At 41.3% G+C, this 13,133-nt stretch overlaps 1 protein-coding gene and 2 pseudogenes across 1 annotated transcript; all 3 read left to right on the top strand.

Annotated features, from left to right (window-relative positions):
* Positions 1 to 1,619: 1,619 nt before the first annotated feature.
* On the top strand, positions 1,620 to 1,898 carry LOC149985103 (signal recognition particle RNA; annotated as a pseudogene).
* A 1,168-nt stretch (positions 1,899 to 3,066) lies between these two features.
* On the top strand, positions 3,067 to 3,305 carry LOC149985102 (signal recognition particle RNA; annotated as a pseudogene).
* A 1,878-nt stretch (positions 3,306 to 5,183) lies between these two features.
* On the top strand, positions 5,184 to 12,918 carry LOC110489843 (growth/differentiation factor 6-A). The gene is made up of 2 exons (XM_021562789.3): positions 5,184 to 5,695; positions 9,939 to 12,918. The coding sequence occupies exons 1-2, from the start codon at positions 5,344 to 5,346 to the stop codon at positions 10,829 to 10,831; spliced, it is 1,245 nt and encodes a 414-aa protein (XP_021418464.2). The 5' UTR covers positions 5,184 to 5,343; the 3' UTR covers positions 10,832 to 12,918.
* Positions 12,919 to 13,133: the final 215 nt, after the last annotated feature.

Raw genomic sequence — 13,133 nt, 5'->3', positions numbered from 1 at the left:
CTGGCGGCTCAGGACAGACGGGAGACTCTGGTGGCTCAGGACAGACGGGAGACCTAGGCGGCTCAGGACAGACGGGAGACTCTGGCGTCTCAGGACAGACTGGAGACTCTGGCGGCGCAGGACAGACTGGAGACTCTGGTGGCTCAGGACAGATGGGTGACTCTGGCGACTCAGGACAGACGGAAGGCTCTGGCAGCGCTGAACAGGTGGGAGCACCTGTAGGCAGAAGACGGTAGCCAGGCCAGTGCGGCGAGGTGGAATAGCCCACACTGGGCTGTGCTGGCGAACCGGGGACACCATGCGTAAGGCTGATGCCATGTACACCGGCCCAAGGAGACGCACTGAAGACCAGATGCATAGAGCCGGCTTCATAGCACCTGGCTCGATGCCCACTCTAGCCCGGCCGGCACGAGGAACTGGAATGTACCGCACCGGGCTATGCACACGCACTGGGGAAACTGTGCGCTCCACCGCATAACACGGTGCTTGCCCGGTCCCTCTCTCTCTCCGGTAAGCACGGGAAGTTGGCGCAGGTCTCCTACCTGGCTTCACCACACTCCCTGTGTGGCCCCCCCAAGAAATGTTTGGGGCTTCCGGCCGCGCTGCCGTGCTGCCTCCGCATACCAGCACCTCTCCGCCTTTGCTGCCTCCAGCTCTGCCTTGGGACGGCGATATTCCCCTGGCTGAGTCCAGGGTCCTTTGCCATCCAGAATCTCCTCCCATGTCCGAGAGTCCTGTGTACTTTGCCGCTGCTGCTGCTGTCCTTTACCACGCTGCTTGGTCCTTGGTTGGTGGGTGTTTCTGTAACGGCATTCCTCCTCCTCTTCTGAAGAGGAGTAAGGATCGGACCAAGATGCAGCGTTGGTAAGTGTCCATAATGATTTATTACGAAAACAACTGAACACTCGAACAAAACAAAAATAACGTGCATCAATGAAACAGTTCCGTGTGGTGACAAACACTGACTCGGAAAACAAACACCCACAAACTAACAGTGAAACCCAGGCTACCTAAGTATGATTCTCAATCAGAGACAACGAACGACACCTGCCTCTGATTGAGAACCATACTAGGCCGAAACAGAAACCAAACACAGAAAAACAAACATAGACTGCCCACCCCAACTTACGCCCTGACCATACTAAATAAAGAGAAAACAAAGGAAATAAAGGTCAGAACGTGACACTGTGGTTGTGTTTATCAAATCATGTTTTGCCTAAGCAGATTTAAAATGAAAATATTGCTTGTTCTGAAAATTATATTGAATTCATGTAACTGTTTTAAAATAAAGTAATACAAATACAATCTTATTATCAGTTACAAGTGGAGGGTTTTATGTGCTCTTCCAAAATGTATGGTAAAGCATAAAAACATTAACGTGATTTTATTTCTTACAACATGCTAGTCAACATCACAGACATTCCATCCTCTTACAAAGATAAATAACTGACCATAAGACGTTTTCTGTACTTCGACTGTGTATGAAAAAAATATCAAATTTTAGGGTAATTTGAGACAGTTTTGAAGCCTAGTTTATAGACAACCAGTCTTTAGTTCTTCTCTTGAAATGACGTCACAGATTACCCCTTTTATCAATTTTACCTTCAGCTACATTTTTCTCCTGACACAGTGGCTCGTCCCTGTAATCCAAGTCACTGGGAGGCTGAAGTTGGCGAATCGAGTTAGTTGATGAGCTCTGGGCTGTAGTACGCTATGCAGAACGGCTGTCCGCACCAAGTTTGCTCGTGATATGGTGCTCCTGCCCGAGACCACCAGGTCGTCTAAAGAGGGGTACACCGGCCCAGGTCGGAAACAAACCAGGTCAAAGCCCCGGTTCCGTCTAGTAGTGAGTAGACACGATAGTGCAGCCTTGGCAAGACATCGAAACCCAGTCTACTTTATCATTTTTTTGTTTTGTTTAAAAAAACCTGCTTCAAGGATGAAAATTCCCTCTACAGTAACCAGTCGACCAAACTCGTCATCAGTTTACCTTCTGTTGTTCTTCTGAGAGTTATAGGGCCTACTGACTCCTGAACCAGAATCTGGGTTTACGGGAGTCGGTTGAATAGAATCGCCATATTCAACGTATCCTATAAACACAGATTATGGTTCAACTGACTCCCGATTGATGAATGAAGTGTATAATGCAGCAGGGCCCGTTGAGAGCAAAATTAATTTGAGGTCAAGGAACTGTCAAAACTCTCCAAATGTAATGTTCAGATTGCAGATCATCAGAGAGGGGCTGTCAAAAAAAAAAATCCCGAGGTGGGGATACTGAGCTGCTTCGCAGCAGTGACCAGAACATTCGAATGCACTACTGTGATCAATGCCTACTTGTCTCATTTGAAACAGTTGAAATAAAGAACTCACCCTGTCCACGTGTCTTACAATATTGTCAATACAGAAATTCAGTTATTTATGTCTTTGACTATAATGTGAAAATAATTCATATTTCTAAAGTAACAGTAAGGGTGAATAATTGGCAACATTAATCAATGTATTTAAAGCAAAATATGGGTAATGTGAATGATAGGTCTACGTTTGGTTTTTATTTTCTGTCCATTGTGAATGAAATCCGCATAGAGAAATTATGTGGTTGTGTTTATCAAATCTTGTTTTTGCCTTAGCAAAAGTAAAAATAAATGAAGGATTTTTCAAAAAATATATATTGCATTTATGTAACTGTTTTAAAATTTAAAAAATACAAATACAATACTACAATCTCATTGGTTCAAGGTGTTTTTTTTGTTACTGTACTCTTCCACAATGTTTGGTAAAGCATAAATGCATTAACCTTACTTTATTTCTTACAACCTTCAGCAGCACAGATAACCTTCCATCATCTTACAAAGAGAAAAAAATGACTATCAGAGATTTTCTGTACTCCGACTTTCTATTAAAATATTGTCAAATCTGAGGGTAATTTGAAGCGCTTGAAGCCTAGTTTATAGAAAACTATATAGTCTTTAGTTCTACTCGTCGACTTTGAAAAGGATTGTAAGCGTTCATTTGAAATGGAGTCACACACTACTCCCGGTATCACCTCTACTTGCAGCTGGGGATGGCGCCGGGCGCGGTGGCGCGTGCCTGTAACCCAAGTCCCCCGGAAGCTGAGGTTGGCGTTCTATGTCGAACGGGTATCCGCACTAAATTCAGTGTCGATATAGTACTCATGGGGTAGCCCGGGCCCACCAGATCGTCTACGGTGGGCTGCACTGGCCCAGGTCGGAAAAGAAGCAGCTCAAATCCCAGGGTCCGTCCAGTAGTGGGATAGCGCCTGTGAGTAGACTCTGCAGTGCATCCTTCGCAAGACATCACAATTCAATTTGTATTATTAAAAAAAAATCTGCTTTTGTAACGGATGTGAAATGGCTAGCTAGTTAGCGGTGGTGCGCGCTAATAGCGTTCCAATCGGAGACGTCACTTGCTCTGTGACCTTGAAGTAGTGGTTCCCCTTGCTCTGCAAGGGCCGCAGCTTTTGTGGAGCGATGGGTAACGATGCTTCGTGGGTGACTGGCTGTTGAGAGCAACATTTATTTGAGGACAAGCTATCCAAACTCAATGTTCAGATTGCAGAGATGAAAAACATAATGCAGCGGAGGGAGGCTGTCAAAAAGCCCAGGTCAAAGAGGTGGAGGATACTGAGTAGATTAAAGTAGCCTACCCCTGTGACCAACGGCTACTTAATTGTGTGAGACATCTAAGGCCTATTCTCATTTGAAACATTTGGAATAAAATACTGACCCCGTCCATGTGTTTTAAGAGTAAATTTAAAGAGTGAAAGCTCGATGGTGGGCAAATGCTGCCCTCTGCTGGAGTGTACTGCTAGACAAAGGAATACCAAATAATGCTATTTCAACCACATGCTATTTTATGGACTGATTTAATCACGTTGATTCCTCCACGTACCAATTTATAGTATTGCAAATAGACAATGAGTAGGTGTTTTAAAACTGTTGACCGGTAATGTAGATAAAAGCGAAAACTTGACATACTACAAAAAATCAGCATCAGAAATGGATTTTGTGGAGTTTTTCAAAAAGTAGGTACGGTATTCGGTAGGTGGATCCCCTGGATCCAATCTTACCCAACTGTCATTAGAAATAGGGTCTGCATAGAAATAGGCTATAGTCCTAAACATACACAGAGTAAAAGCTATGGCAGACACAATTAGTGCATGCATCAACGCCTGCATGCATTATCAAACATTGTGAAGTTGTTTCCTGTCTCATAACAATTTGACATCTTATCACTGTGAAGGACCTTGTCTGTTTGTTGACCTACTAACACCACAGTTAGTCAATATGTTACTGACAAGGCCTGTGTACACATCTTAACACTAATCCGTTCAAGAGTGGAGATTTCCACAAGGGATTTTCATTAAGTCCTTTATCTGGAGACATGGTGGCCTTATCATGATCTGAATGACACATTTTTGAGGATAAATTATTATCATGTCTTCATCAAGTGGGCCTAGATATTAAGAGAAGTATGGTTCGTATGATTTTGAAGCCACTTGCAGTTCACGGAAATACCGTTGGAGGTCGGTAGAGTACAGCAAAAAGAGAGGCTGAATAGCGTAATGAATAGTGTTCTTCTTGCCATATATTTTATTGAATGGAACATATTCTCTTCGGTACTTTCATAATCTATTGATGCCCTCGGGGACATTGCCAGTTTGGTTTACGGACATAAATACAATATATATATATATAACCGAGGCCCTTTGTCTTGAAAAGTCAAAATTGCATCTGTGACCTTCGTTAGGGATGTAGAACATCGCCCCAAATAGCTGAACTATTGCTAAGGTGTAAAACAAAATGGCCCCAAAAAATGTATAAATCACTGATCTTCATGTTTTCGTGCATAAAAGTTTATAGGGGGTCTTAGATAATTGGGTACATTCATCAATATAGGCCAATAGGCTACTCTGTCAGCTGGGTTGGAACGTTCCATGACCTCTGCTCTGTTGAAATCTTTGTCCACCTCTTGACCTTTGTCAACGTGTTATTGTACCTTTAAACTTGGCATCCTGTGGCGTAACTTATGGCGGTGAGACACGACTCCTCGGCCGTCGGAGATGTCTCTTCCGTCTCAACGTCCATAGAAAGACTGGGGAAAGTTATCCAACAAGTAGCCTACATGAGCGTCTGCAAGTGGGCGTGTTTCTCTGTTGATTCAACAGTCTCGGCTCTTGTGCGATGTCGAGGGCGCGAACGCACTTTTCTGGTGAGAAGGGAACGCAGAAGTCTAGTTCTGACGCGAAGTCTATCTTCAGCTCTTGCTATCTAAAATCGCTTCATTGTGGAGAGGGCTTTGAAACATATTTGGGACACTACCACCATGGACGCATTTCAAGTACTATCGTTATATATGTTACTGATCTTCATTTGGAATATACCATGTTTTCAGTCAGCTGCCATCATATCTCCCTCTGTGCCAAGGAGAAACAAGGGAGCCAAGATCCTTCATGATGGACAAAGGTCAACCAAATTTCCCAAAGAGATCTTCGCATCTTCTCCTATCTTAAGCCATCACGGAGAAGACTTTAATAAGGACGCAATTGTGCCCCACGATTACATGCTCTCCATATACAGGACGTATTCGGCTGCAGAGAGACTCGGACTAAACGCAAGTTTTTTCCGCTCCTCAAAGTCTGCAAACACCATAACAAGTTTTGTGGACAGAGGAACAGGTTGGTCTCAACTAAAATGACTTAGCTATGTAGTCTACTACCGTTGCATACGACCAAGTGAGAATCTTGCTACATTTGTTCTAGATTTGCACACATCGCTGCAGCCATGGTATGCATTTTTTAATCTGGAAAATAAAGCCCCTTTCACAATAACATAAACTATTAATTTTACAATGTCTCTCTTATTGAACGACATGCTGGAGTTGCAAGTTGAAATGTGGAACAATTGTGTTCCTGTTCTACTCTTGACCCACAAAGACTGGCATAAAATAACATAAAATAACCACATCAAAATAGTGTGCTGGCCTATCACTCTTTGGTGCAGATTTAGATGTGATCCAATCTAAATATTTAACAGCTTGAATTGTAAAATGTACCATTAATTAATGCATAAAACGATATTTCACAAGCTAAAGTGCAATTATCTTGTCAGCCTAAAAGTGATTTTAGTTGCACTGGAGCATTAGGACCGTTTATGAGGGACGCATTACGTTTTGTTGTCGCATTCAGTTCCATTTGAGCCCTTGGGACACAGTTTAAAGAGCCATAGGAGTACGTCAGTTTTGCAAAGTATAAAGTTATATTAGACTTACATTGACCCCCAGGTTACACGACAATAAAACACTAATTGAGGCCCTATCTACATGAAGGTAGTAAATCATTCTCTATGAGTCCCCGCTTGCACCAAACCCATCCTGTTCAAACCTTGCCTTGTCGTCAGACTAGACTCAAAACAGGGCCAATTGAGATACTCATAGAAAAAGTTATATTTCCACAGAACTTGTGCATTAATTTACACATTGGTGTAGGACTCAGTGAACACGTCAAACAGGAAATTACAGTTGGCTTGCATCAAGATAGGAATTAACATTTTGTGTTACAGATCTTCATGCCATCAGTGCAATCTGTATGGCCAACTCTGCAGTTAATAAACTGTTATATTTTAATGGGTTAGGGTGGGCTGCAGGTGGTTGGCTGCAGGTGATTAGGGACAGTTAACTCTGTAACCAATTGATTTGACGGATTTGATTAGACAAACAACAGCAGACAAACACCAACAAACCGAACACATGTAAGTCAGCTTTATCTTTAGAGGAGAAATATATTCAGTTAACGTCATTATTGGCATTATTTCCCATCTGTAACATAGAGCTGATTTGGTGAAAAAGCCTCACTTTCCCCCTGATTTTGATTTGATGTGTCACTGGCTCTGACCCTTCTCTGGACTCTCTGATGGTTGCTTAGCATCGAACCGCTGATTGGAGTATTTGAACTCGTGATCTAATTGAGTGTTCATGTCATAACATATCAAATACTGTCTATTCTCCCATAATGACCCAGCTCAGCCAATGGCACATCACCAAAAACAAAGGGAAAAAATGTAAGACCATGTCCTTCGCTACGAAGTGGTTAGTATTTTACTGTGTACCTCGCTGTGCGACCGCCACTTTAATTGCTGAAAATATTTTTTTATTCCGTTCTCTCAGCACATTGGTGGTTTCTGTTAAGATTCTACCAGGCCCTCGAGTGTTGAGTTGTATTGTATAATAGACTACAACATACTATTTTTTGCACTTTAAAAAGTCCGAAAAGTAATACTCAAGCGACAACGTTTGTGCGTAATATTTGAATTTTGCGTTTTTCAGCTATTACGCACAGCTGTTTTTGGAAACACTTGTACGATAGACTACATTTTTTGTATAAAACTGAAATATTTTATATTGTGTAGCTTTTCCCCTCTGCAGGTAAAATGAAAACAATTTATGCAAAACAGAATAGGAGACGTCCCTATGTTCGTTGTGGTCGCAAGGTCAGACAAGAATAAACCAAATGTATGAAAATTACTTTTGGCACTTGAAGTAACTCATTAAAACGCAGATGGTGCTCGCTGGCCTCGGAAGCCACAGCACTAGAAGTCTCTCTCTCTCTTTCGCTCCTCTCTTCGCTCTCTTTCTCAGCCTTTAGAAAGTCGTAGCCTAATACATAGAGGAAAGCGTAACATCAATGTTATATGTTGTCCACAACCTCAGATAATACAACAATAGGCCTAACATAAGTGGTTGACGCCGTATCGTTCATATTTTGGTCAGATAAATATGTAAATTACGCACAAGCTCCATTATGTCCAAATGTTTATATTTTCCAAGCAAATGAGGTGAATCGAAATGTGTATCTTAATTTTGTCGAATCATATCTCAAAATCAACAAACTGCATTGTCAAGTTATTTAAAACAGATTTGCGCTGTAACTTAAAGTCAGCATAATCAGGCCAAGCACTTTTGAACCGGGAATGTTGTCGTTGGCAAGAGGAGATGAAATATAAGCAGGGAAGTATTTTAATGAGGAAGAGGGGAATTCAGAACTGTTAATTATTTGGTGACCTTGTATACGATTTGTTTGAGGTCTTATAAAAAACCTTAATGCAGACCATACGCGCAAAGTTACTGAAACAAACACAAGGTTTCACTCTACGTTTACTATTAAACTATGCAGGGTTCACAGAGGGGGGAAAGTATTGGCAACCAAATTCAAATATCTATTTCGAATAAACTCATATTATTTTGAAATATGGCATCTATGTTGGATTTATAGATTAATAGCCTATACACAGGGAGCAATTGTTTAGGCCTAGAACAGGCTACCCACAAATGTTGTTTTTATTAAGGAACACATTTTCCAGTGCATTTAATTTGATGGACGGAATCACATTTGATTGATATTTCCCAAGACCACAGGTTGATCTGTCTTATGCCTAGTATCTTCCTGTTATCGTGAATGCTGAAGAAAATCGCACTGTGTTTGGGCAACACATTTATTCATGGTAGCCTTCAAAGTAAAACAGATTCGTTTTTACTTCAGCCTTTTTGAGCATTTACCCTATTATGCCTATGTATAATTATATTTGACTGATAAAATATGACAAAAATCTAAATGTCTCGTAAGTAATCGAAAAATCTTTAGAAAACTGTGTTTTAAAAGCTCTAATGTATTTTATGAAACCTTGGGTTTTAGATATAAAATAAAAAAAACACTGCATACCGCCAGTAAACCCTTTACAGCAGAAATTAACAATATTTTAACTTATATGAGAGCACATTGCTTCGCTGGGATCAAAAATGTGTAGCCTGGGCCTCGTGGGTCTCGAGCAGGGAGTAATATATTAATTGTGTATTGTTCAGTTGAGTGTACAGTAACCTATGTCGCCTTCGGTCGGTTGAGTCTGGCAGAATCCCCTCCCGTCATATCACTAGGCCCCTCGTTTCTATGCTCCACAACTTTGATAATCGTTTCAGAAGTAATTTTTCCCAAGCAAAGAATAATTAATAAACTGGTTTGATAAAATAGTCACAAATGTAATCAGGCTCTTCGTTTAGTGATGATAGACCTACATTGAAAAAGAAAATTATTCTCTGAAGTGATTCATTTGGGGCGTTATTAGAAAACAATAGCCTACATTAACATACAAAAATGATGATAAGATTCAATTGACAATTCAATTGAAGTTTGCTTCCGAATTTCACATTTCTCCCCAAAATAATTAAAATACATAGGCTATATTTCGAGTCTGATCTAATAGTAAAAATGTACAACATTTAAAGTACAGGGCAAAATTATAGGATTATAGGCTACTGAACGGTATTTTGCACATCGAACGGGTATAAGATCCAAAAGGACAGTGTGTGTGTGAGAGAGAGAGAGAGCGAGAGAGAGAGAGAGAGAGAGAGAGAGAGAGAGAGAGAGAGAGAGAGAGAGAGAGAGAGAGAGAGAGAGAGAGAGAGACCGAAAAAGGTAATTGCCAGCTGTTGTATTATGATCATAGGCTTAGCCTACAATATTCAGGCTACTGTCTCAACAATTATATCTTACTAACATGGAAATAAATTGATTCAAACAGGCTCATCTTACCTTATCATATTATGCATAATGGGCAAATCTAAATAATTAATTATTATGGTAGTTGTTATGGTAGTTGTTCTGCTAAGTTTGCATCTGTTGATTATTGATGTTAAGAGTGAAGATGGTTATTATACAGTAAATTATAATGCACCCTTTCTGCTCAGAAATGTCGTGTCAGTCGTAGTTTGTCTCAGCTCGACTTTTGAATGGGCACTGAAAAACAAGAAAGAAGGCCAGTGGATCTGGCCTTTTTGTGAGAATGTGAACCCTCCTCCTCCCACTCCCTCTCCTGAACACTGTACACCCTAAGTGAATCTGACTGCAATTATTTCTTTTTATCTTGCAGACGATCTCTTGCACTCTCCTTTGCGAAGACAAAAGTATCTGTTTGATGTCTCAACCCTTTCAGACAAAGAGGAGTTGGTTGGAGCTGAATTAAGGATATTTAGAAAAGTACCCGGGGATTTGCAAACGTCCCCGACAGGTCTCTATGACATTCAATTACTCTCCTGTCGATCAGAACGGCTACTGGATGCAAGATCCCTTGATCCTCTGGATTCCCGAAAACCAGGATGGGAGGTTTTGAACGTGTGGGAAATGTTTAAAAACCGGCATCACTCTGCCCAGGGGAGCCAGCTTTGTCTCCAGCTCAAGGGCACTCTTGGTAAATCAGAAATGGAAATCGATTTAAAACAGATGGGATTTGACAGAACCGGTCGAACTCAGCAAGAGAAGGCCATCTTGGTGGTTTACACCAGGTCCAAGAAAAGGGAGAACCTGTTCAACGAAATGAAAGAGAAGATCAGGTCTCGTGGATCGGGGAGCAGGTCGGAGGAGGAGAGGGGCCTGCGGTTCAAAGCCAGGCGCCGACGGAGGACTGCATTGAACAATCGGCATGGGAAAAGACATGGCAAAAAGTCCAAATCTAGATGCAGCAAAAAGGCTCTGCATGTTAATTTCAAAGAGCTAGGGTGGGATGACTGGATCATTGCGCCATTGGATTACGAGGCGTACCACTGTGAGGGCGTGTGCGACTTCCCTTTGAGATCGCATTTAGAGCCAACAAACCATGCCATCATTCAAACTCTCATGAATTCAATGGATCCCAATAGCACACCTCCTAGCTGTTGTGTTCCCACCAAACTCAGTCCCATCAGCATTCTTTACATAGACTCGGGCAATAACGTTGTGTACAAACAGTATGAGGACATGGTGGTAGAGCAGTGTGGCTGCAGGTAGCGTCCTTTTCTTCTGCGTATTTAAACCCCGCAAAATCAAAGATAAGTCACTCGGTCCAGGTCAGGATATGAAAGTTGTGGCATATCTTAAGCATATAGACCCATGCGTTCTTGCCATATCATGGTGCGCCTAAACTTCACTCAAAAGGGATCCGCGAGAGACATCATTTGTAGCGTAGGCCTATGCAAGCATATTTATTTTTGATCAAATTTAAACTCCGTACAATCTCACATAGCCTTAGATGTCCAATTGTTGTGTTAAACTAATACCTACTCCTAGCCTACATTTGCGTCCATCTGATATGTTTTTCAAGAGCATAGTCTATTGTTTTGCGAGGCCCGGACATGGATAGGCAGGTCGTCATAAACCATTAGTCCGCAGTAGAGGAGTGGGTATCAACATACTAGTGATATGCTATTATTTGTAATTTTTCTGAGCAGACTTGGAATTCTTGATGTTCCATCAGTGGATTCTGTCCGAAATGGGCACAGTGGAATGCACCTGTTCAAACTAGGCCGCAGTCACGGGATAGCCCTTGTGCATTGTTGCAGCTCCCTGCAACGGTCTTGTAAAGAGGACTCATTTGTAGCGGGTGTTTCCAGGCTCACTGCCAGTGTCCAGCTGAAACTATCGAGCTCTTCTGATGCGTTATCAATCGGCCCTAGCACCCCCCCTCTCTCCAATCTCTCTCTTTCAAATCTATTTCTTTCTCTCTCTCTCTCTCTCTCTCTCTCTCTCTCTCTCTCTCTCTCTCTCTCTCTCTCTCTCTTTCTCTCTCTCTCTCTCTAAAAGGTGAATGTAATCTACCAAACACACAATGGGCGCTGAGGAAAAGAGATAGCGCAGACATGCCTACAAGAGATTTCCCTGTGCGTCCTGTTTCATCAGAATGGAGTGCGCGCTCGAGTCATCACAGCCCTCGGGCATCGAATGCAAGACTAAACAGACGATTCTTAACATGGACATGGACATAGGCATTCGTATTGTGCCTGCCATTGACAGCTGACTGTATTTCGATGACTTGCTGAAGGCACACTGAAAGGCAGTTGGACCCGGTTGCGCACAGGAGCACGTGGGGACACCAAAGGCCACGTTAAATAATCAAGACAAACATTTGCATCTTCAACGTCTGCATCTTTACTAAAGGCACTTCCACAACTGACTGCGCCAATGTCATGTAGTCAGGAAGAACACCTTTTTTTTCCTGATAATCGACTGACCAGAAAAGACTCGCAAACGAGATATTTAAATGCACATTAGCTTTGAATGCACTGCTGTTCATTATTTGAGCTGTAAATATTTGTATAGTTAAAACTTTACAAGTGCAACTTATGAAGAAATGACAAAAGGCATTTCTTTGTAAATGTACATACTTTAAATGCACTCAAATCGTTATAATATCTATTCTATAATAATTTTATTAATTGTGATGTACAGAGTTTCATGATAATCATATATTTCTTACATTGACGAGAGTAATTTAAGCTGTATAAAAAAATGTTGAGGGTGAAAATACCATTATTGATGTCTACCTCATAATTACCTAGGTTCTGAGTTCTGAGGTGCATCCAACACTCTTGTGCTTCGGATGACTTAACTCCCCCCTATAATTAATTTCCCAGAAATCTGTGAGTTGGTCCTCTGTGACAGAGAGAAAACATCGTTTTTAGGTGATTTATAACTCTGCTTGTTTCTAATGAAGTTACAGATATGAATCACACTAATTACAGTACCTAACGTTATTGTACATATCATGCTAAATCAAGTGGTCTACATGGATTTGATTTGAATAATGGTAAAAATTCACACTTCAATCAGGCCTTTGTGCATTTTTTCATGTTGACCAAAATAAGAAGTGAGAAGAATGTCTCCTTTGATCATTGGATTATATTAACTATGGAAAAATAATCACTTGTTTTACCCTTTCTTTCAACGCCTGTATATAAGCAGATATGCTGTTTGTTTGTATAGTGTTCTGTTGCTCAACCCTATCTATGCATATTTCATTAATATCAGTCTTATCGGATCACAATGAATCCACGATGTACTTCCAAATTTTAACCATTAAATGTGCTTGAATTACAAAACTAGCTTTTAGCAAGGCATGGTGTTTTATTTCTAGCAGAGGATACAGATCATTCTACCCATGTAGGATTATAGTTAGTGCTGCTGGTGACAGCACCGAAGTGTTTGACATTGAGAGTTATAGTTGTTGTAGAACTCATGCAGTAGAACTCAGTGGTGGTGGCAATGGAGTTCAGCTTCCTTTAAAAATGTATGCAATGTAAACAAAGCATTCATC

This window comes from Oncorhynchus mykiss, chromosome 2, assembly GCF_057628025.1.
Source record: "Oncorhynchus mykiss isolate SJ-2025 chromosome 2, ASM5762802v1, whole genome shotgun sequence".
NCBI lineage: Eukaryota > Metazoa > Chordata > Actinopteri > Salmoniformes > Salmonidae > Oncorhynchus > Oncorhynchus mykiss.
Note: the sequence above shows the minus strand (reverse complement) of the source record. Positions and strands in the feature narration are given on the sequence as shown.

What these genes read in the sequence shown, in the direction of transcription:
- LOC110489843 (XM_021562789.3), top strand. Translation starts at nt 5,344, where the DNA reads ATGGACGCATTTCAAGTACTATCGTTATATATGTTACTGATCTTCATT. An exon ending in TTTTGTGGACAGAGGAACAG is followed by an intron (nt 5,696 to 9,938) that starts GTTGGTCTCAAC and finishes TTTATCTTGCAG; the next exon opens with ACGATCTCTTGCACTCTCCT.